The 25,290-nt window shown below is 37.8% G+C and overlaps 1 protein-coding gene across 2 annotated transcripts in view; it reads left to right on the forward strand.

The window, feature by feature from the left end:
• Positions 1–25,290, forward strand: part of dnah5 (dynein, axonemal, heavy chain 5) — a 179,193-nt gene that overhangs the window by 90,575 nt on the left and 63,328 nt on the right. For both annotated transcript variants that reach the window (XM_026264930.1, XM_026264931.1), the window contains 6 exons: positions 5,606–5,759; positions 9,270–9,537; positions 10,106–10,337; positions 17,319–17,433; positions 19,158–19,334; positions 24,185–24,388. In XM_026264930.1, the coding sequence (XP_026120715.1) occupies positions 5,606–5,759; positions 9,270–9,537; positions 10,106–10,337; positions 17,319–17,433; positions 19,158–19,334; positions 24,185–24,388 (1,150 nt within the window). The remainder of the gene's footprint in view (positions 1–5,605; positions 5,760–9,269; positions 9,538–10,105; positions 10,338–17,318; positions 17,434–19,157; positions 19,335–24,184; positions 24,389–25,290) is intronic.

The following is a 25,290-nucleotide window of genomic DNA, read 5'->3' on the forward strand; positions in this document are numbered from 1 at the left end:
CATCTCTGTTCAGTTAAATAGTGTCTGTGCATTTATTTGCAATCAAGTCAACGATATCACTGTAGATGAAGTTACCCCAACTAAGCAAGCCAGTAGCGACAGCAGCATGGAACTCCATCGGTGACAGAATGGAGAAAAAAACCTTGGGACAAAGCAGGCTCAGTTGGGGGGCCAGTTCTACTCTGACCAGACGAAACTAGTAGTTTAATTCCAGGCTGCAGCAAAGTCAGATTGTGTAGAAGAATCATCTGTTTCCTGTGGTCTTGTCCTGGTGGTCCTCTGAGACAAGGTCTTTACAGGGGATCTGTATCTGGGGCTCTAGTTGTCCTGGTCTCCGCTGTCTTTCAGGGCAGTAGAGGTCCTTTCTAGGTGCTGATCCACCAACTGGTCTGGATACGTACTGGATCCGGGTGACTGCAGTGATCCTCTGATCTGGATACAGACTGGATCTGGTGGCTACGGTGACCTCAGAATAAGAGAGAAACAGACAAATATTAGCGTAGATGCCATTCTTCTAATGATGTAGCAAGTACACAGGGTGTTATGGGAAGTGTTTCCGGTTCCAGTTTACCTAATTAATGCAGCCTAAAAATCCTTTAACGGATTTGGATATTAAAAGCATATTAGTATGTTATGTGTAAACCAGGTTAAAGAGATGGGTCTTTAATCTAGATTTAAAATGCAAGAGTGTGTCTGCCTCCCGAACAATGTTAGGTAGGTTATTCCAGAGTTTAGGCGCCAAATAGGAAAAGGATCTGCCGCCCGCAGTTGATTTTGATATTCTAGGTATTATCAAATTACCTGAGTTTTGAGAACGTAGTGGACGTAGAGGATTATAATGTAAAAGGAACTCATTCAAATACTGAGGTGCATTCACTGCTTTATAAGTAATAAGCAATATTTTAAAATCTATACGATGTTTGATAGGGAGCCAGTGCAGCAATGACAGGACCGGGCTAATATGGTCATACTTCCTGGTTTTAGTAAGAACTCTTGCTGCTGCATTTTGGACTAGCTGAAGTTTGTTTACTAAGCATGCCGAGCAACCACCCAATAAAGCATTACAATAATCTAACCTTGAAGTCATAAATGCATGGATTAACATTTCTGCATTTGACATTGAGAGCATAGGCCGTAATTTAGATATATTTTTGAGATGGAAAAATGCAGTTTTACAAATGCTAGAAACGTGGCTTTCTAAGGAAAGATTGCGATCAAATAGCACACCTAGGTTCCTAACTGATGACGAAGAATTGACAGAGCAACTATCAAGTCTTAGACAGTGTTCTAGGTTATTACAAGCAGAGTTTTTAGGTCCTATAATTAACACCTCTGTTTTTTCTGAATTTAGCAGGAAGAAATTACTCGTCATCCAATTTTTTATATCGACTATGCATTCCATTAGTTTTTCAAATTGGTGTGTTTCACCGGGCCGCGAAGAAATATAGAGCTGAGTATCATCAGCATAACAGTGAAAGCTAACACCATGTTTCCTGATGATATCTCCCAAGGGTAACATATAAAGCGTGAAGAGTAGCGGCCCTAGTATTGAGCCTTGAGGTACTCCATACTGCACTTGTGATCGATATGATACATCTTCATTCACTGCTACGAACTGATGGCGGTCATATAAGTACGATTTAAACCATGCTAATGCACTTCCACTGATGCCAACAAAGTGTTCAAGTCTATGCAAAAGAATGCAGTGGTCAATTGTGTCAAACCCAGCACTAAGATCCAATAAAACTAATAGAGAGATACACCCACGATCAGATGATAAGAGCAGATCATTTGTAACTCTAAGGAGAGCAGTCTCAGTACTATGATACGGTCTAAATCCTGACTGGAAATCCTCACATATACCATTTTTCTCTAAAAAGGATTATAATTGTGAGGATACCACCTTTTCTAGTATCTTGGACAGAAAAGGGAGATTCGAGATTGGTCTATAATTAACTAGTTCTTTGGGGTCAAGTTGTGTTTTTTTTTTTTTTTTTTTTTATGAGAGGCTTAATAGCAACCAGTTTAAAGGTTTTGGGGACATATCCTAATGACAATGAGGAATTAATAATAGTCAGAAGAGGATCTATGACTTCTGGAAGCACCTCTTTTAGGAGTTTATATGGTATAGGGTCTAACATACATGTTGTTGGTTTAGATGATTTAACAAGTTTATACAATTCCTCCTCTCCTATAGTAGAGAATGAGTGGAACTGTTCCTCAGGGGGTCTATAGTGCACTGTCTGATGTGATACTGTAGCTGACGGCTGAATGGTTGCAATTTTATCTCTAATAGTATTGATTTTAGAAGTAAAGTAGTTCATAAAGTCATTACTGCTGTGGTGTTGGTAAATGTCAACACTTTTTGAGGCTTTATTTTTCGTTAATTTAGCCACTGTATTGAATAAATACCTGGATTATGTTTGTTTTCTTCTAAAAGAGAAGAAAAGTAATCAGATCTAGCAGTTATTAATGCTTTTCTGTAGGATATGTTGCTTTCCCGCCAAGCAATACGAAATACCTCTAGTTTTGTTTTCCTCCAGCTGCGCTCCATTTTTCGGGCTGCTCTGTTTAGGGTGCAAGTATGCTCATTATACCATGGTGTCAAACTGTTTTCCTTAACCTTCCTTAAGCGTAAAAGAGAAACTGTATTTAAAGTGCTAGAAAGGAGAGAGTCCATAGTTTCTGTTACATCATCAAGTTGTTCTGAGGTTTTGGATATGCTAAGGAATTTGGATACATCATGAAGATAACTTAAAAAGCAGTCTTTTGTGGTAGAAGTGATGGTTCTTCGATACTTATAACAAGAAGTAGAATTTACAATTTTGGCTATATGAAGTTTGCACAGAACTAAATAATGTGAGAAATAATCTGAGATATCATCACTTGGCTGAATAATTTCAACACTATCAACATCAATTCCATGTGACAGTATTAAATCTATTATACTTGAAGCCTGCCCTCTGAGAAATCCTGAAAACGTTGTTATAAATTGAAGCAACACTTTGCCTTTTAGACGTGACTCGTGTTTATAACAGTAATCTTGGGGGGTGGACTCATTTAAAATAATGTAATCATCAGGTTTTAGCCAGGTTTCTGTCAAACAGAGCACATCTATAATATGATCAGTTATCATATTATTTACAAAAAGTGTTTTCGTAGAAATGGATCCGATATTCAATAAGCCAAGCTTTATCATTTGTTTATCCATATTGCATTGTTTTTTTATTTGTTGAACCTCAATTAAATTGTTAACCTTAACTTGGTTTGGACGTTTTTTGTATTTTCTAGTTCGGGGAACAGACACAGTCTCTATAGTGTGATATCTAGGTAAAAGAGTCTCTATGTGCTGAGAATTAACTGACCTCTGTGACGGGAGGCAGCTAGCAGACGGTCGGTTTAGCCAGTCTGTCTGCTTCCTGACCTGGGCCCCAGTTAGTCAAGTATGAACTCTAAGACTATTTGCCATATTTCTAGAGAGAAGAGCAGCTCCACCCTGGGAGGGATGAAGATCTCTTTTAAACAGGTCAGGTCTGCCCCAAAAGCTCGTCCAATTTTCTATGAAACCTATGTTATTTCTGTGGGCACCACTTAGACATCCAGCCATTGAGTGATGACAATCTGCTATGCGTCTCATCACCACGGTAAGCAGGGAGGGGACCAGAGCATATTACAGTGTCTGACATCGTGCTTGCAAGTTCACACACCTCTTTAAAGTTATTTTTAGTGATCTCCGACTGGCGAAGTCGAACATCATTAGCGCCAGCATGAATAACAATCTTAATGTATTTACGTTTAGCATTTGCCAGCACTTTTAAATTTGCCAAGATGTCAGGCACTCTGGCTCCTGGTAAACATTTGACTATGGTGGCTGGTGTCTCTATATTCACGTTCCGTACAATAGAATCACCAATAACTAGAGCACTTTCATCAGGTTTCTCAGTGGGTGCATCACTGAGTGGGGAGAACCTGTTTAATGTTTTGATCGGAACAGAAGAGCTGTGTTTTGACCCACGACTACGCTGCCTCACCGTCACCCAGTTGCCCTGCTGCAGGGGCTCTGCTGGAACCGGACAATGTACAGGAATCCCTGAGCTAGACGCATCCAAAGCCGCATCTAGAGCCCTAACATTCTTACTGTCCTCAATTAAAATTTGGATGCGTGTCTCTAATTCTGAAATCTTCTCTGTCAGCCTAACTATTTCCCTGCATTTATCACATGTGAATCCCTTATCAGTGACAGAGATAGATAAACGATAGCAGGAGAAGCCATTACTCACTGTGCTAAATGAAATATTTTTACTGCGGTTGTTTGATGAACTTGTGAAAAACTGGAGTGAGAGGAGAAAATAAAACACTAATGACAAGCTACCGAGTGCTAACGCTTTGCAGGTGTAGTGCACTCACGGAAAAGTGAACGATCAAAGATAATCTGATAAGACTGATCGATAATATCAGAAATATGGTGTGAATTAAGTTATATTTTAACACTTAAAAAAAAAACAGAAAACAAACAAACAGACAGTGACGGTAAGATAAAGATTCTAGAGAAAAAATAAAATAAAAACAGCTACACGGAGCTTGGTCAGTAAACAAAATGTACAATTTTAATCCATTAAACTTAACGTTTTCCACACGTTCACAAAAGTTTGGTACAGTGTTGTAAAAGGGCAATATAACAATTTTGTTCACTTTCTTGCGTTATGTTTTCCTGATATAATAATATACTAATATATTAATATATTATCCCCTAATATACTAGGGGAGCAATGAAAGGGCAAAAATGGATGGTGGTGAAATGAATGTGCAGCAACATGAAGCCACCCTGTCTCCAGACCCAGAGTCGTTTCACACTAACCACATAGTTATCTCATTAAAGAAAATAGTTTATTTACAAATTAGGCAAAAAAAGGGGTAGCCAAATCAGAAGGGAGTGTTGCCAAAACAACAAACAAAAAGTACAGAAAAGTAAAAAAGTACAGCAAGATAAACTAACTCCCTTTCTAACATAAACAGGAGAAAAATAAATGGCACCCACCTCCCTACTAACCCCACAAATAAAGAAATAACTGTTTAACAAGCAAACCTCAAATAAACCAAGAGAAAAACAGATTAATTAAATCATACAACAAATAATTATTAGAGATAACACACGTCTGCCTTTTTAATCTCAATCACCAAGTGTAATAGAAAGACTAAAAAGAAAGAACTACTTCAATAAGTAACGCACACGATATAAGGTAGAAATACACAGTTAACTACTGGCTTCAACAAAGTATCTGGTCTGGGGTTGAAGATGGGACCTCAAAGCTGCTGCTGCTGCTGTTGCATAGTCAAGCCAACACCAACCCGGCTCTGATGGTGTTTGCAGCTTAAATACTCCCAGCATCCAATCACAGGAGGGCATTGATTAGTTGAACTAGCTGGAAAACATTTATCCTATGAAGAGACACATACCAAAAAAAAAAAAAAAAAAAAAAAAGTTTCATCCTTACAGAGAAGACACAAGTGCTTCTCCAGATTGCTGTATTGAACACGATTTTATACATTCATAATATATTTCAATTTGTATTGCATCTAATTTGTATGCTGTGTTTTTCTGTAGTTCCTATAACACCCTAAACCTGATGGAGGATCTGAAGGGATTGTACAGGACTGCTGGACAACAGGGCAAAGGCATCAGCTTTATTTTCACTGACAACGAGATCAAGGATGAATCCTTCCTGGAGTACATGAACAACGTCCTTTCATCAGGAGAGGTCAGAGAACTGTTCTGACATCTAAAAAAAACACCCTTCCCCACAAGCCCTACAGCAGGCAACTCCGTTCCTGGAGGGCCACTATCCTGCAGAGTTTAGCTTCAGACCTCATAAAAACTCACCTGCCTGTGTCTATCTACACTGTAAAAAAAGAAAAGTTGACTTAACTTAAAATTACAAGGTAATTCGCTGCACAGCTTTTTTGAGTTTACTCAACTTTTAAACGATTTAGTTCACTTAACTCAATTCACTTAGTAAGGTCACATGTCTCCCGACTTAAGATCTTTTGTTCAGCTGATTGAGTTTTTATAGTTAAAAAAAAAACTTTTGTTATGTAATTTCAACTTTTAATGTTATTTTCACTTGACTTAATAAAGTACGTTCAGTTGACTAAAAATGTGTTTTTAAAAAGCATCACAAGGTAAGAAAAACTGCTTGATATTTTGGTCCAGGTTTTACTTCAAACCAGCAGAAACACATTGGTAATTTTAGACATACTCATTCTTTAAAAAAAGTAATTAAATGAGGAGGCAGAAGAAAAAAAAAAACAACATTCAAAGTTCTATCTCATTCAACCGGTCCTAAATACTTTCAATGTTCTATGTTTAACATTTTAAATTTTTAACACAAAATATGTTACAAAACAAGCAATATAAGTGCAAGTTAAAGGAGTATGCTGACTTTTGGGGGCTTTAGCTTATTCACCGTATCCACCACAGTTAGGGTGAGTCTCCTTTGTCTGTTCGGTGTTGGCGCGATTCATTGCACATGCGCCAATTTCATGGTCGTTACAGTGCGCATGCTCCAACCTCCAAACCAACTTGTATGATTGTTAACTTGAATTTACAAATTGAATTCTAGGTTGGTCCAACGATTGTTGAACCAACGTCTTTTCACTAGTTATGCCAACATTTTTGCATTTATTTGTCCAGTTAACTAAAATATAATCATTAGTCTAACTTTTTGTAAGTTGGATTTTTTTACAGCGTAGTAATCCCGAAAACACTGATTGCCTTGTTCAGGTGTGTTTAATTAGGGTTGGAGCTAAACTCCAGTGGCCCTCCAGGACCGAAGTTGCCTATCCCTGCCCTACAGCATCCATTCTGAGCCATTCCATGATGTTTTCAGAACACTCCCTAAAATAAGCCAAGCTACATGTGTTCCCAAGTTTACAATGTGTGTTCCCCTAATAACTCAACTTTATTTTACTACAAATAAGTAATTTCTCGAGGCGCTATAACGAAAATAAACAAAGGGAGCATGTCGCCCTGTCCTCTTACAAATTACAGAGTTAATTCTGTGTGGTAATAACACAGAGATACTGTAAATGGGATCTATGAGGTACAAGATGTATTGCTTCATATTAGAGATATAGATGGGTTTGTCAAAGAGGGGAAAAAATTAGTTTTTTTTTTTCAACAGAAAACTAAGAAATCTTGTGCCCCTTGCCTTGACTAATTTTAATCATAAACTACAATTATTTAACAATTTTAATAAATAATTTAATTTATTTCTTTGTTTGTTTGTTTGTTTTTTTTAAGTTGATTGGGACAAAGGCCAAATTCTGTCATTTTGTAGCAATTTATGTTTTTCCTTCCTAAATCTCCTTACATAATGCTGAGGTTTATTATACCAAATACAATCAGAATTTAGTTTACAATCATTTTTACAGATTTCCTACAATTAATTAGCCTGTTTTTGCTACTGTCATTTCAAGAATTCAATCAGCAAAATACTCTGCAAACTGGCATTCTGATATGAAACTTTACAAATACTGTTTATGTTAATTTCAGTGTGCTCATAGATCATGACTATCATGATGATTTTACAATGAGTTATAGATGGCAGTGGGGACTGGGGAGGGAGCTTTGCTTATAATTATTATTATTATTTAAGGTAAAACGTTTATTTAAAAACATAAAATAAAATAAAAGAGTTTTATGTGATATTCCTTTAAAAAGGAATTATTCTCATTTAAAAAAAAAAAATGGTTAAAACATGGTTAAGATGTGATAAATGTTATTATGGTATAAAAATAACATTTGCATAATATTTAATGAACAAAAAAGAAAAGGGTATATTTTATCAAATTCTATGCAGATCTGCAGAACAGTCTACAGAGATCTGTGGGAAAAGATTCCATGAGGGCCTATAAGAAAGAAGGAGAGAGTGAGTGCATAGCTACTGAGAAACCAGTCACAGAATAAGTACTGGGAATAATAAAAAGATTTGCAAATGACTAAATGTGTTTAATTAACACTATGTTCCAGTGTGTCTTACTCACCATCACTGAATTAATAAAAGTGTTAGAGAATAACTGGCTATCATTCAAGCCGCATGGTATACCTCTTGTTTTTTGTTTTTTTGTGTGTTTTTTTAAGTTGTCATAAAGTCTTAGAAAGGTTTTTGATCAGATGGGTTTGGTGAAGGTTGCTATATCATTAATCATGCTGTAAATTACAAAAAAGAATCGACTGCACATCAGAAGAACAATTTGCGAGCCCTGGGAGAGATTGCCCTGCTCAAGAAAATTAATGAAGCACACAAGCCCTCAGTTATACTGAGGGTCTCAGGGTTTAGTTGGGAAACCAATAAGGCAAGACTGGTGTGTCAGTGTGGAAGACATAGGCAATAACAAATGGAGTTTAATGAAATTTATTATCCAAGATACTGAAAAGAGAGTAGCACAGCAAGAGAAGTCTTTAAGGGAGATGACGAGACAGACTCCAGCATTTTTATCTCATGGTAATTGTTTTATTTTTGTAAGACTGAGAGTGTTGTACACTGTTGCAAAAGTTAAGTGAAATATGTTCTAGTTTCAGAAATATGTTCCTTGTTCCAGTCATGCACTAATCCATTTATAGTCCTTCTGAGAGCTTTTTGACTCCTGACAGACTGTTTTATCATAATCTAATATACTATTAGCATTGCCTTATACAGTGGGGCACAGCAGTATTAGACCACATTGAAAATCTGAGATTCAAAATGTAATTTAAAAAATGGAAATAAACAATGTTTCATTGTTTCTCACCATATAGAACAAAGAAACAGTGTATTCTTAACTGAAAAAGAAACTTAAACTGAAAATAAGAAGTACAATATTTCTAGTTTTCTAAATCAGATAAGCAAACGCTGTGACGCCGACCATGTTAACAAGTCAAAAAACTTCCACTGGTGCACACAAATTTCTCCTTGGAACCTTCTAAAAAATTATAAACTCAAGTAAATACAGTAAAAGAGCACAGTCTTACTTGAAAAGGCCACAAAAGAAAGTCATGCAGGTTTGGAAAGACATGTTAGATATCTTGTAACAGATTTTGTATTTTTGGGTGAACTATCCCTTACGTGATCCATAGAATGCCTAAGAACATTCAAATGTCTTCTGCCTTCATTTGAAGGAGTAATTTTATTCCTTCAGGTTTGACATTATGTCTATATTGTACATTTGTCGTAAATTCCCAGAGAAACCAGGATTAATCTAATGAGCTGTGAAATATTTTTCTGCCACAGGTGTCCAATCTGTTTGCTCGAGATGAGATTGATGAGATTATCAGTGACCTCATTCCAGTCATGAAGCGAGAGTTTCCACGGCGACCGCCCACAAATGAAAACCTATATGAATATTTTATGAGCAGAGTGAGGCAGAACCTTCATGTGGTTCTGTGCTTCTCTCCAGTCGGGGAGAGGTTCCGTAATCGAGCTTTGAAGTTTCCTGCTCTCATTTCAGGATGCACCATGGACTGGTTTAGTCGCTGGCCCAAAGATGCTTTGATCGCAGGTCAGTAATTTAAAATGTCAGATCCATGAAGGTTCAATATACCCAAGGGAAACCCTAAAATCTAGCAGTGATAATGATGCCTTAATATCAAAACAAATAAATCAAATATATAATGTCTAAGAAGGTATACAGCACATTTTTGAGTGAGCGCATTTACTGAAATTTATGTCCTTTATCAAACAAAACTAGATTGGAGTATACAATTACTGTTTTGACAGGGTGGCAGTATTTAACTGCTGTTTCAAATGGTTTTGGCCCTCATTTTGTAATTTGTATGCTGCTTGTGGAATGAAAAATCAATTTATTCCAGAGACCCAGCATCTATAAACAATGTATAACCGGCCAAATCCCAGACCAGATTTACCTGTTAAAATCAACACTCAGACCGATGCCTTATAATGATAATTGTCTATTCCGAAAATAGCCACCATTAATTTTTGTTAGAGTAAATTTGTGTGCCTGTACAGTTTGATGTAGAAAACAATTTAGGAATGACACAAAATGGTCCACAATAGGAAATCATATTGTGAAATAGAAAAAACATGATTTTCATTTTTTTTGTCCTTAGTGTCGGAACACTTCCTGTCCACATATGACATAGACTGCACTCCCGAGGTAAAGGGAGAAGTGGTTCAGTGCATGGGCTCTTTTCAGGATGGGGTGGCAGAAAAGTGTGCAGATTATTTTCAGAGATACCGGCGTTCCACACACGTCACACCCAAATCCTACCTGTCATTCATCCATGACTACAAGACCATCTACAAAGAAAAGCACTCAGAGGTTCAGACTCTCGCTTACAGGTCAGTATAATCACACAAGAATGATTGCTTAAATAAATATAGTATAATGTCTTGACTTTGAATGAGGGATTCACTAAAGTGCTGTGCCACTTTTGTGCATTGTATCTGTGCAAGAAAAAAATAATTATAACAAGGGGCTGGATTCACGAAACATTCTTAATAAGAAATTTCTTCTTAACTGACATTTTCTTCTTATTTTTTAACTTTAAGAATGTATTAAGTTAAGAATATATTGTTTTCCCAAAAATTCATCTGAAGAATATACTTATCTTTTTCCTTAAGATTGTTCTTAAAACAAAACCTAAGAAGAATTCAAATTCTTAAAAATAATCTTCTTAAAAATAATCGTAAATAACTTCTTAAGTTTAGGACATCCCCAGACTTAAATCACAAACAATATTAATTTAATGAATTTATTAGGTTATTTCAATTGAATTGTTATATTTAAGCATTACAACAACAGCTACATATAATAGATAGGAGGACTAGGGATGTGCACAAGTTTTCTGAAGGGACATCGATGAATGTTAATGTAAACACGATCGCCCTTAGCAAAAAGTAGTATACTTCAAGTTTATTTTATTAAGTTTACTTAAGTAAAGTTTAAGTATACTTTATGTAGCAAGTATACAAAGTGTTCTATTGTTCTAGTAGTATACTTGTAAGTGTACTGTTTCAATACTCCTTGGGACTAAATCAGCCCTCTTTCTAGTACATAAAATATACTTTTAAATATACATTAAGTATAACAGTAGCAAACTTTGAGTACACAAATAGTTTACCTCTATGTTTGTAGTTTGTACTGCAATTATAATAAAAGTGAACTTGATTTGCTGATAGTTTACTAATTAAATACTTTGTACACTTATACTGCAAGTATACTCATAAGTTTTCTTTAAGTGAAATTTATATCATACTTTAAGACTACTATGTCCCTATTTAGGTTTGAATTTGTATACATTTTGTTACATGAATATCTGAGAATGCAAAACATACAAAGAAAGAACAGTGTATCTGCTTGTAAACCAAAACATTTCATTCTAGCTTCATGCATTCTTTTTTATACACTTTAATGTGGGTGAGTTACAAAAAAAAAAAAAGTTGATAGATGCAGGCTATGCACACTTTAACTACACAGAAATCCTTGCAAAATTCCAGACAACGGATGAGGAGATTTCGCTCAAGAGCAATTGATGACATGGCTGAGAAGAAAATATTTAAGTGTAGGTATTATTATGGTTTTTATGACCTAGATGCACATTTTACCAGTTGTTACCAACCGTTTATAAAAACATTATGGTCATCGACCAGTGATTGATATCTCAAACATAATAATAGACGTTGGATTTTGGTTGAAAATGAAAATTCGGGTTGACGTCTAAGTCCAACGACTGTTTGACATCAAGCTCCAATGTTGGGCAGATGCTGAATTTTGGCTGGAATAAACACCCCCCTTCCCCCAAAAAACATTTAAAAAATGGTGAAATGCATGGCAGTACACGTATTACCAGCTTCACTTATTAATAACCAGTTTGACTTTATTTCTGTCAGACGTCTACAGAAGTTATTTTTGAGAATTAACAGAGGTTTAGATGTTGATGTTTTATTTGAAAATTTTTGGTCACCACTATTGTGATCAGTATTTGCTTTAGTTGGGTAGTTTGACTCTTGGCTTAGTAAGTTTGTGGTTCCTGTAATAGTGTTTACCGAAACACATCATTTGTAATAAAAGGAGCCATAAACAAAGATAAGGTAATATAGTTTTCATCATCATGAAGAAAAATGATTGAGGAAAATAATTTTTATCGTCATTGACCCAATGTGGTTATTTATTATTAATGAACAATATTCAAGAGACAATACTTTCTTCCCTCAGATCCGACATTCTGAATTTTTATTTTTAAATACATTTTGGGAGAAAAAGCTTTCGAGACACATAGACCTCAATAATCAGTATATGAATCTCAACAATGGTGACATGCTTCATGCAGCAATGCATGCTGGGAGCCACCATAGTACAAAACGCATGGCTCCCAGCATGCATTGCTTCATGAAGCATGTCACCATTGTTGAGATTCATACGCTGATTGTTGATGTATGTGTGTGTCACCATGGGTTAAGCTTTTTGAGCTCATGTTTGTTAAAAGATTTTAACTGATTGTTAGAATAACGCTGGATCTCATGTGGCAGAAACACAGGGTTTGTAATATGAATGTACTAATGGAACAACATCAGCGAATCAGGTTATTTCATGATGATTATAAAACCATTAACAGGTAACAGCCATCACTTGATCTCATGTCACTTTAGCTTTCTTTGATGCTACAAATGTGCTCGACAAACAAGCTGTCTAAGCAGCCACAATAGCCAAAACATATTACATATATAACATAAGTGTTAAGAGCTCAACTAACGGAAACACTAATCGCTGTTATGGTGTTTAACTGTTATGCTGTTATGGAAATTAAACACATTAGAGTTAAACCCCTGTTAATTTTCAATAAGAGCTTTTGTGGACATCTGACAGAAATAAAGTCAGTCTGGTTAGCAATACGTGAAGCTGGTAATGCTGTTTGTGGAGTTGTTTAATCCTCCTCTGCTGAGATCTTGATATATTTAATGTGCTGCCATGCATTTCACCCATTGTTGCAGTGTGGTGCTTATTCCAACCAAAATTCAATGTCTGTCTGATGTCGGAGTTTGACGTCAAACAAAGTTGGGTTTAGACGTCAACCCGAATTTAATTTTCAAACAAAATATGACGTCTGACTGACGTTGGATTAGTTGGAGTCCAACGTCTTCCTGACGTCACATTGATGTACTGTGCCTGCTGGGTGGTGTTTCTTTTTATCTTCACTTGTGTATTTCTGAAAATTTTGTACAGAAGATGCATACTAGCACCCTTTACCATAAAACAATGAAAACACAGATTCTAGGAGTATAGCTCAAATATATTTAGACTTTTTGTAAGTATAAGTCAAGTATACTTAAACGTAATTTTAAGTATATTTCTGAGAAGTACATAAAGAGCATTTCTGAGAAGTACATAAAAAGTAAACTAAAAGTATACTTTCCTATTTTTAGTTTAAAGGAAGTATACTAATAGCACACTTGAATAAACTTCTTTTTCGTAAGGGCGGTCATGATTAGCCTGTGTGTGATGCTGCTTTTTGCTGACTTCAAAACTCATTAGCAACTCTAAAACGGAGCTTTAATTGAACGCCATTAATTTTAGCTTATAAATAGATCATCTTTGGCAGTATACAGCGCATATGAATGCACAGCACGCATTTGCTGTAGAAGCGCGGTCTCAAATACCGGAAGCGTTCACTCAGATGAGAGCGCAAAAACATGGCACAAAAATCAATGAAACATATCCCTGCAGCTTGAGACAGGCTATTTTAAAAGTAACTGTTCAAAAACAGGCCGCATTAAAACGTCATGTACGTTCACAAACAGAGAGATCCAATTTGCAGTGTTTTATTTGGAAAATCCAATAATCATTAAAGCTGCAAGCAGCATTTTACCGGGGTTCAAGCACATTAAGGCCTCTGAGGTGAACAGAGCCAACCTGGATGCATGGATGACAGTTAAACACATCCAAAATGGAGAACAGGCTAATAGACAGACACACACACTGAAAGTAAATGATTAGACTAATATATTAATACTCTATAAGCATATGCACACACACACACACACACACACACACACACACACACAGAAAGACACACATATACATGCACAAACATTTTGTTGCAGATATAGGTATTTGAAATAAGTGATAGGTGACAAACTTATTGCAAGTCTTCTCTTTTTAAGAGTTTAGATGTCATTTTCAGGTTAAACTGTAATCACAATGTGGCAAAATAGTAAAAACTGATATATCTGTAAGAACAAAATGGAAAACATTGACTCAATGAGATTTAAAATGTTATAACAGTTACATTTTTAATGTTTTGGGATGAATTCATGAATCCTTTCAACAGTACTGTTCAACTTAACTGAATGAGCCCATTAGTGGTCTTCCACTGCCATCTAGAGGTTATAAATTGCATTTACTCAAGCAACACTGTTTTTAAACATAACTGTTATAGTGTTTTTTTTTTTTTTTTGCCCAATCTCTCTTAAATTTTGCATGCTTGTTTAGAATGAAATTATGCATTATTTTACACAGTTTTGATAATGTGTGGGCTTTCTGTTTGTATAAATAGGCCTTTGTGTACACTATGAAAAGAACATACTATAAAATTACTGGTTTATAGTTGTCCAAATGCAATTGTTCAACATGTTTTTGATAATTATTGACCTTCAGAGTCTAGAGAATTGTACTTCAGTGGTTTTATTGATTTTCATCTTAAACCGTATCACAAGTATGCCAAAGTAACTTTTTAAAATAATCTTGAATATTTAATTAACAGCTTTATTGACAACATTGGTCCCAGAGGCAAAGTTGTTCAGAATGAGGAGATCTATCATATGATATGAAGATTTAGTGTTTTTGAGTGAATATATGAGCATTTTCAAACAATTTGGGGCCATTTACCATATAAATCTTGTGTTTTGAGACCTTTTCTACTGTTATAGCGCCATCTATGGTCTGATCTCCATGAAACTTTGCATGCTTGTTAAGAGTCACCTGTTACATGATTTCACCAAGGCTCATAAAGTTTTGAGTTTTCGTTTAGGTTTTATAGGCTTTGGGGTATGTTTGGCCACACCCTTTTTCCTAAATTATCCCCTTACAGCTAACCAAAGGACAAAATTCAACATTTTTTTAATAATTATTGATCTAGAGAGTCCACAGAATATTACTGCAGTGGTTTGGTTCCGATCGGACAAAAAACCTAGGACTAGTTCGCAAAAGTAGGTTTTTAACATATTTGTAAATAACAATTGAACGATTTGATTGACAGCAATGGTTCTTGAGGCAAAGTTGTGCATTACGAGGAGATCTATCAAATGATATGCATATTGTGTTGATATGTGAAACACCACGTGATTACAGAGCCATAAAACTCGTTAGCGCCAACTAGTGGCCGATTTCTTTCAAAATTCTTACAGACCTTAAGGTTCATGAGTCGAACGTACCCAGCGAGTTTCGTTCTGATCAACATCCGTTAACCCTTTCAAATAGGTGCTTAAATTTGTTTGGCCAATGGCGGCCATGTTTTTTGAGATATGCAAATGTCCTCATAGGTGCTTGTGCCCTTTCAGACCAAGGCACTGCATACCGATTTTCAAGTCGATCGAGCCAACGGTTGCCTAGTTATAGCCATTTATGTGTTTTTTCTTTTTATAGCGCCCCCAAGTGGCAGAGGTGTGCAATTTTTTTTATTTGACCAAAGTTTTAGGTCTTACAAATGTGTAGCAAGTTTGGTTAAGATATCTTATTTCTTTCACGAGTTATAGCCTGTTGCGTAAAATTGCTCCTCGACTTTCGAACGTTTTGGCATCCCATTACGACAGCGAGTCGAAATTTCAACTTTTTTTTGATAATTATTGATATTCCCTGGCCAGAGAACATTTCTGCAGTGGTTTGGTTCAGATTGGGCGAAAAACCTAGGACTAGTTCGCAAAAGTAGGTTTTGGACATACGTCAAATTTGCAAAAAAACGAGGCCTCCTAGACCCAAAATCAGAGTGACCGTTTTTAATTTCGCATGACCCAAGGATTCCAGAAATGTAAAATTTTTGGGTCTATGACAAGCGGTTTAGGAGCTATTAGCAAAAACGCACTTTTGATCACTGTAGCGCCCCCCATAGGCCAATTAAGCTGAGACTTTGTCAGAATGTCCCCTCGGGGAGCTCTACCTTCTGGCCAAGTTTCAGCTCTCTAGGCCTTACGGTTTGGTCTGCACGATCAGTTTTAGCGGAGAAAAATAATAATAATAATAAAAAAAATCCTAACAGATACAATAGGGTTTCAGCACTGCGTGCTTGAACCCCTAATAATCCAGACAGGCAAGAGGTAAATATCCATAAAAGCAGTTCAAAACAAGAAACATGACAAACAATGGGGAACACAAAAAGCAGGTTGACATAAACCAAGGACTCCATGAAACTGATAGAAACAAACTTTGCAATTAACTGAGATGAATCGGACAAAGGCATGTGGGAAATGTAGTGCCTGCAGTGGGGTGACAATATGGGGAAGTGAGACCACTAGTGGACACCCAGGGATACACAGACCAGACACTATGACAAAACGTGAAGCTGAGCGCCAGTCAAAGTAGCAAAGAAAATGTACAGTCTCTGGTGCGTGCTTATTATGATTATTAGGGTAATCTACCAGAAGCGCAAAAAGACAATAGTGTGAGTTTAGCAGTGCCTCATGTATTCATTCAGATAACAGCTGTTATTTTCTGAAAAAAATAAAATGTTCTAAAGAATATATTTGAGAACTTATTAAGAATTTTTCAAGAACTGCACTAAAGAACATTCTTATGAACTTTGTGGAATTTATCTTAAGAAATTTCTTATTTTATTTTTGTGAATCCGGCCCCTGGTTAACCAGGCTATAACCCTATGTTGAAATAGTGCTGCACTGTGTGTTTGAATAAAGTCATTGTAAATCCTTTTTGTCCAAACATGTCACCTTTCTATGTAAATTAAACTACAGATTCTACCTTATGCGAAAACCAGACATAAATGCCTGACATAATTACTTTAGTATTATTGACCAAAGAAATTAGACTGGATGCTATGGCATGATACAGTAAAATCCCTCCAAAGTATGCCAAATTGCATTAATGTTCTGCATCCTCCATGGCCTATGACAATATCTAAAATTGTACTGTGTATGGACCTTTGTGAGTGCATTTGTATTGTTACCAAATTTGCATAATTCAGTCATGCAAATAAACAGCACTATCAGCAGGCACAATCTTAGTGGATTCCCAACCTGATTTTCTGTAAAAATTAATTATGAAGTCTGGAATGTTTTGTAGACTTTCATTTTTCAAGTGTAATGTTTAATTAGGATGAACACCGGCCTCCAGAAACTCAAAGAGGCCTCAGAGTCTGTTGCTGCCCTCAGCAAAGAACTGGAGGTGAAGGAGAAAGAACTTCAAATAGCCAATGAGAAGGCTGATATGGTAAATGTCTTTGTTAATTATTTTCTACCTCTCGACATAACTTTAAATTCTGATTATTTCAAAATGTTATGTATTACTTCTAACCATAGTTAGCTGGTAAAGGTCAACAAAACTCAAGTCCTGGTCCACTTCATTCTATACATGATTGATTCCTTGAGTCATCATCCCATATATGAAATTTCCAGGCCATATTGAAGATCTTGGTTTGTTGTACATGGACAGGAGTACAAAGGTTTATTACTCCGATATCAACATGTGTCCTGGGGGCAAAACGAGTCAAAAGATAATTGTCCTTAAAAGAAATAACAGACTTCAGGGCTGTATTTATTTAAATCCAACATAATGTGGAGGTCAGCTTGTGCAGACTGACAGCATGCACACCCTGAAGACAAGTGAATAGCCTCTGCTTCAGGTTACACTAGAGCAGAGATGTGCAGCTCTACTCCTGAAGTGCCACTGTCCTGCAGAATTTAGCTCCATCCATAATCAAACACATGAAAAAGTCTTCAGGATCGCTGGAAATTAACAAGCAGGTGTGTTTGATTAGAGGTGACATTAAACACTGCAGAACAGGTCTGAAATTACCCATCTTTGCACTAGATAATGTATTTTTTTTTTCACAGACATTTTTAAACTGTTCATAATGACAGTGATTTTCATGCTCAATGACTCCAGGTCGCTGTACTGTTGGTTGTTTGTAGGTGTTCCTGCTGTTTGATGTCAGGGCTACAAAGAAAGGAGGATTCAAGATGCAGGGTAAAATAAAATTTAACACAGAAAAACAAGATGAAGTCCAGACAGACATGAAAGGGTCAGCAGTCTTCAGAGGAGGATAGGGATGATGGTTGAGGCAGAGGAGCAGCTAGCGGTGGTGGCAGGTGAGGCAGGTAGAAGGGGAGAGGGATAGGACAACGGGAAATAAATGGTGGGAAGATGAAGACAGCCCAACAGCTAGGAAGGTGGGGAAGCTGGAACAAAAATATAAATAAATAAAAAGGGAATATTAAAATGAAATGTGAATCTAAAAGAGGGATGAGGTAATCGAAAAAAAGGAAACTTTGTTATGTCATAGAGCTGCACATTCCACAAGCTTTCATTTTGGCAGATTGGCTTCAATATATTTTTTATGACAAAGATTGAGTTCTGAAGCTTACAAGATGTTTTATGAGGATGTTATAGGATATTTTATAAACATCATATAATATATTTTACAATGACCTCTTATATGTCAAAAGATCAAGGGAATTTAGATTTCTCAGTTCATGACTCCTTTAAGCCACAGCTCTGCAAGCTTGCGTACATCTACCGCCACATTTGAGTGCAACACCCACCCATCTCAAAATCCAATCAACAAGTGATGCATAGAACCAAGTCCCCACCCTAGAGTTTTTATTTTTCAATATTTTGTTACACTCTGATGTACATCAGAATACAGAAGAAAAGATCTGTTGCTACGTCTGTTTCTTTATGATAAAGTTGTATGGTATTGTAGTCATTCTACTATGTTCTATTCTGTTCTATAAGAAATCTGTCATGCTGATTAGGTTGAAAGTTCAATGAAAGAACTGCTTCCCAGTCACATGCTATCTAAAGATCAATACTTGATGCATTGAAACATTAGGATGAGAAATTAACAGCCCCAGACTCAGAATTATACCATCAAATACTAAACGGTATTACAGCATTGGTTTTAGTGTTTTCATTCGTTCTCATTTTTGTTTCAGGTGTTGAAGGAGGTGACTGTGAAGGCTCAGGCTGCTGAAAAGGTCAAAGTTGAAGTTCAGAAGGTCAAAGATAAAGCGCAGGCCATAGTGGACAGCATCTCAGCAGACAAAGCTATTGCTGAAGAGAAGTTGGAGGCAGCAAGGCCTGCTCTGGAAGAGGCTGAGGCAGCACTGCAGGTCAGTAAGAACATGGAAAGATTACATGGTAACATTAGCGAGGAGAGAATGAGAGGAGTGTGATGTTTGTGGAGCATTATGGTGCCTGCAACTTCAGAGTAATTACATGCTGCCTGTGAGGGTGTAAAAATCGATTGCGATGGCAGGGCTGCTGTGTAGGGGATCTCGTAGCATCTGACAGCAACTGCCTCTAACCAACCCCACACACCCACTCACTCATATAAACACCCAAACCCTCCCCCACCTGCCCACTGTGTCCCTCCCACGAATCTGTCAAAATTATGTATCCCATCATAACTGGAACTCTTTATTTTTTCTGTTTTGATTTTTCTGTGCACATTTCAACAGTCTGTTGTAGATGACACAGAAAACTTCCGGTTTAGTTGCAATAGTTTAATAACAGTTGTTTCAATGACATTAATAACTAAAATTTAGCTACATACTTTTAGCTCATTACTAGGTTAAATGTTCAAAACGAAATTTAAGAACTTGTGTAATGTCATTTGAAACAAAATCCGGCCAAGACGAAGTCTGTTTCACTGTTATGCATTTCCTGAGAAAGGAACCAGATGCTGCATCATGATGTTGACGCTATTGGAATTCCTTCATTGTCACTGGTTTCTGAAGCACATGTGCATACACGCCAATCTTGATTCGGTACCATACTCATATGGTATCACCATGTGCACTGGCATACTATAATAGGGTGTCTGTAAACGTCATCAGCTTTGAATTTTTTTTAGGATAATGCACAGGCATGTCTGAAGTATGGCAATAGATGCAGCATCTTGTTCCCTCGTCAGGAATGAATAAATGAATACACACACGTATATATACACATACATACATATATATTTACATGTATAAATATAAGAAAGCAACTGAATGTAGTGATGTGAATGATTGCACAAGCTCTTTTGAAAACTCCACCCCTGTCAAATAAAGTCACATTGATTTATGTAGCAAGTTATAAAATAAGCTTTTAAGTAGGGATGCACCGGTTGACTGGCCATAAATCGGAAAACCGGACGGTTTTTGCTTAAAATTTGTGATTGCCAATCGGCCGGTTTTTGGTCATTTTTTCATTTAAGGCCAGTTCTATGTAGTTTCAACCCATTTCAAAAACAAACGCTAAATGCTGATATCTGTATCATCTATGTTTGTATTGAATGTAGGCTACTTACTGTGCAGTTTCTGCCGTTAATTTCAGATGGTTATGGTTATTGTTTTCAATAGCCAAAAGCCAGTTTGGCCTATTAAATACCAAATAAACATCTTGTTTATGCACACTTTCCTTCTTTCTTGTTTATTGCTTAAAGATAAAAACGGAAATAATCGGAAATCGGTATCAGAATCGGACAGTTTGCTTGTAAAAAAAAATCGGTATCAGAATTGGCCATGAAAAATCATGATCGTGCATCCCTACTTTTAAGTATTAAACATGAAAAAACTAGATAAGATTTCAATGTTAAAGAAGGCAGAACCACAGAGCACACCTACCCATGATATAATACCACCTGGGGCATCATGCCTTCTCTCATCCCAACCTCCAACCTCTTCTGTGAAGAGGAATGTCTCACTTCCAGACCAACGACATGTTATACAGATGAATTAATTTGTTTAATATTTTCTCCAATAAAACAAAGATTGTTTGGGACATTTTTTGATTACTATTTTGTTTATTGAAATAAATTAACACTTTCAATTTATTATTAAATTAAAAATAAGTGACAGTAAAGAATGTTATAAAATATATTTTATTTCAAATAAACACTGTTCTTTTGAACGTTGTATTCATCAAATAATCCTGAGAAAATGGTTTTCCACATAATATTAAGAAATGTCAGCATATTGGAATGAATTCCGACATGACACGACACTGATATGATATTACACTGAGGGCTGGAGTAATGGCTACTGAAAATGCAGTTTTGCCAACACAGGATTAATTTAAATTTTACAATATAATAAATTGCAAACCATTCTTTTCAGTTATTATATGTTACACTATTAATGTTTTATTGTATTTTTGATCAAATAAATTCAACCTCGGAAAGCATGAGGCAAAAAAAGATATTTTGATTGGTGGTTTGTTAAAATGAGTTACCCCAGATTAGCAATTTAAGCAGGGACAATAATAACATTGTCTAGCATTCTGTCCGTTCTGAATTTCCATCTTTTATTACTGACTTACAGTTTTTTTCAGTTGCTTTGGTGCATTTCTCTGATCAGAAGTGAAATTTGTAAAACGTTATGTCGACCGACAAATGGGGTCTCACTTGGGAGGCCAATCATCTCTGAATTTAAGAGAAAAAACGCCAATGAAAATTGGCTAGTGGATTAACATACCTGAGCCACTCCCGTGCTGACGGGTATAAATAGGGCGACAGGTGGATCCACTCATTAGGTTTTACGCTGAGGAGCCGAGAACGTGTCCCGGCAACAGCGAATGGTTCAAGGTTGTGGCATGGGGACATAACGTCTCCGTTCCCTCCATCAGGGAACGAGGGTTACGTACGTAACCAAGACGTTCCCTATCTGTCGGTCATTACGAGTTATGTCGACCGACAAATGGGGTCCTATGGAAAACGCCACAACCTGAACCTCGTCACAACCCTGTGGCACTGCAATTGTTGACAAGCCCTGGCGTGCCACAAAAGCTACGCTTAAGGTCGTAACCTTCCCAAAGCCCCAGTGCAAATTCACTGACCTTTGTACCGAAGGGGCCAAAGGGTGAGTACATCGCTGCTGGAGAAGGCCATGCTGCTGTTCCGCCCACATAAAGTTAATGGAAGGGATTTCAACCTTCAGAGAAAGATTGCTTCAAATCTTCCCTATTTGTTCTTTCAGCTGGCAAGACAATGGGGAAGCGAGCCTTAGGAAGAGGTCGCTACGGAGACCACATCCTACCCGTAGGGAGGAGACATGTGGATATACCGATATGGACTGACCCGGGGGCAGTACTACATATGGAAGGGGTCTCTGAGGCAGGTCCTACCTTGGAGTAGGGATGTTACGGCTGCCAGAAGAGACTGACAGAACGGGTCTGTCAAGGGAAGACACGGGTTTGCCAAGAGGGAAACCTTACCGTGGAAGAATACACATATGGGATTACCCGTAGGGAACCAAGCCATATGAGCACCTAGCCCAGTACAGGGGCTGACCGGAACTCCGGGCATGCTAACGCCAGTACTGGGCCTGGCGACAGACTGCTCCGCCAAGTCTGACTGCCGAGGGTGCTGGAGGATGCTCGACCAGGGTACGCCAACCGGGGAACTCTACTGGTAAAAGAAAGGCGCTCGCATCCCGTGTTAGGGGGAATGGCGCAGCAAGTGTGACACCCAGCCAGCCCTTCCCGCCAATTACCTGTTACCCAACACATGGGAAGAAAGGTTGTAAAACCTCGCAAAGGTGTTAGGTGTCGCCCAGCCCGCAGCTCGACAGATGTCTGCCAGAGGATAGGAGGAGGCCACACTCCATGTGGAGTGGGCCCTCACCCCCAGGGGGCACGGCTTGCCTGGGGAATGGTAAGCCAAGGCGATGGCGTCCACTATCCAGTGGGCCAACCTCTGCTTTTCTACGGGCATGCCGGCCCGTAGAAAAGCAAGGTCCGACCAGGGGCTGAATAGGCAGCGACACATCAGTGTGACGGTGACACGATGTGTACCGCGGCGCCATGCCCATCTCGGGACTCGGGAGTGTAACCAGTGCTGAAGTGGTCTCATATGAAGCAACCCGAGCGGTGTGACTGCGGCTGCGGATGCCATATGCCCCAGGAGCCTCTGAAAGTGTTTCAGTGGTACCACTGTCCTGCCTCTGAAGGAACTCAGGCAGTTCAGCACTGACTGGGCACACTCGCTGGTGAGACGTGCCGTCATACTCACCGAGTCTAACTCCATACCGAGATAAGAGATTCTCTGCACAGGGGAGAGCTTGCTCTTCTCCCGGTTGACCTGAAGCCCCAACTGACTGAGGTGCCAGAGCACGAAGTCCCTGTGATCGCACAACTCTTCTCGGGACCGGGCCATAATGAGCCAGTCGTCGAGATAGTTGAGGATCCTGATGCCCACTTCCCAGAGTGGGGCAAGGGCGCCCTCCGCGACCTTCATGAAGACACGGGGGGACAGGGAGAGCCCGAAGGGGAGGACCTTGTACTGCCATGCCTGACCCTCGAAAGCAAAGCGCAGAAACGGTCTGTGACGAGGGAGGATAGAGACATGAAACTACGCAGGAGGATCACGTCGTGGCGAGATGTGCTGTATGGCCTCAGTCTGCTGTTGCTCTGTCAGGAACTACTGGGCACAGCCCCTGACAGCGTCGCCACACAGAACAGCCTGGGACATGGGAGCATCGAGAAAATGCACTTTGTCAATGTCTCTCATACAGACCAGGCTGAACCTGAATCGGCACTAATGGACCACCAGAGTGGACATCGCCTACCCGAGGGACTGCGTTGTGACTTCCGTCACCCGGAAGGGGGAGGTTTCTCTATCACACTGATGTAGTAAAGATTTCTTTTTCTCTCTTTTTTTTTTTTTTGTCAGACCACTAGTAAAGTGTAAGTGTGAATCCTACCCAGTCTCTTTCAATCAATATCCCACATACAGTAAATTAGCAAATTTGTACTTTTGAAATGGATATATGGCATATATAGTATAGTAGTAGTACTGTAGTAGTAGTAGTAGTAGTAGTAGTAGTATTTATATAATGAGCTGTGAGCCATAACAGCTGCCACTCAGATGACTCAGAGCTGCCTTATACTAGTGTATATGACAGAATGTTAACAAGATATGTAATTTACTGACATTAAATTTCTTTCTGTATTACTCTCCCTGTTTATCTGTAAACAGACCATAAAGCCATCAGATATTGCAACGGTGCGAACACTGGGCAGACCGCCCCACCTCATCATGCGTATTATGGACTGTGTGCTATTGCTCTTCCAGAGGAGAGTAAACACAGTGAAAATAGACCCTGAGAAAAACTGGGCCATGCCCTCCTGGCAAGAATCACTCAAACTTATGACTGCTGGCAACTTCCTTGGCAGTCTACAGGTACAATTCTTAATACTAGATACCATTATTGGTATTTTTTCCTGAGGTTATACTACTTGTCATATATAGTTAAGGTTTCTTGCACCAAAAACAGTGATATTTTAGTTTGCATAACTATTTCCCATTCTCTGTTGGCTGCACAAGTAAAAAGACCTTTTCTCTGTTATGATTTTTTTTGTAAATGTCCCACTTGTTTATAAATGTGAAAAGGTAACAGTGTTTTGCTGTATAGTTTAAAATGTAACTGCTTCTTTCTTCAACGTCAGACCATTGCAAAGCTTAAAACACACTGTGACAACAAAGCACTCAGTTTTGTCTATTAGTGTTCCGGAATAATAAACACTCTAAAAAATGCTGTGTTGTTTCAACCCAACTTTGGGTCAAATGTGGACTAACCCAACTGTTTTAATTAATTTTCTATGTCCATATTTGACCCAAAGTGTGGTTAAAACAACCCAGCATTTTTAGAGTGTGTCATGTTTTGTTTATTACTCTACTGTGATCGAATGAACCAATCTGAACACTGCATTGTTGATATGCATGGTCATGTATTATTTTTTAAACTAGTGGTTGGCAATTTAAAGAGACCGACCGATTTAATAATGCTTATTAACAGAAATAAAGGGAATCCTTTTTATTTTTGGCTTTACACTTACGAAGCCATGAGATGCTGTGACAGTAAGTTCAGCTCTGACAGCTAATCAATGCAAATAATAAATCTTACACATAAATATTATATTGGTATATCTTGTAGAACATATTTTAAAACCTGTTTGTTTCCTTTTAAGATAAGTTTCCATGCATAATCTATATATTTTAAGGACAGAAGTGTGATTTACAAATATCAAATAAAATTGCCATTTTCAAGAGCATAATTTAAAATATGTTCCCTATAATGTAGA

This window comes from Carassius auratus, unplaced genomic scaffold (assembly GCF_003368295.1).
Source record: "Carassius auratus strain Wakin unplaced genomic scaffold, ASM336829v1 scaf_tig00217152, whole genome shotgun sequence".
Lineage (NCBI taxonomy): Eukaryota > Metazoa > Chordata > Actinopteri > Cypriniformes > Cyprinidae > Carassius > Carassius auratus.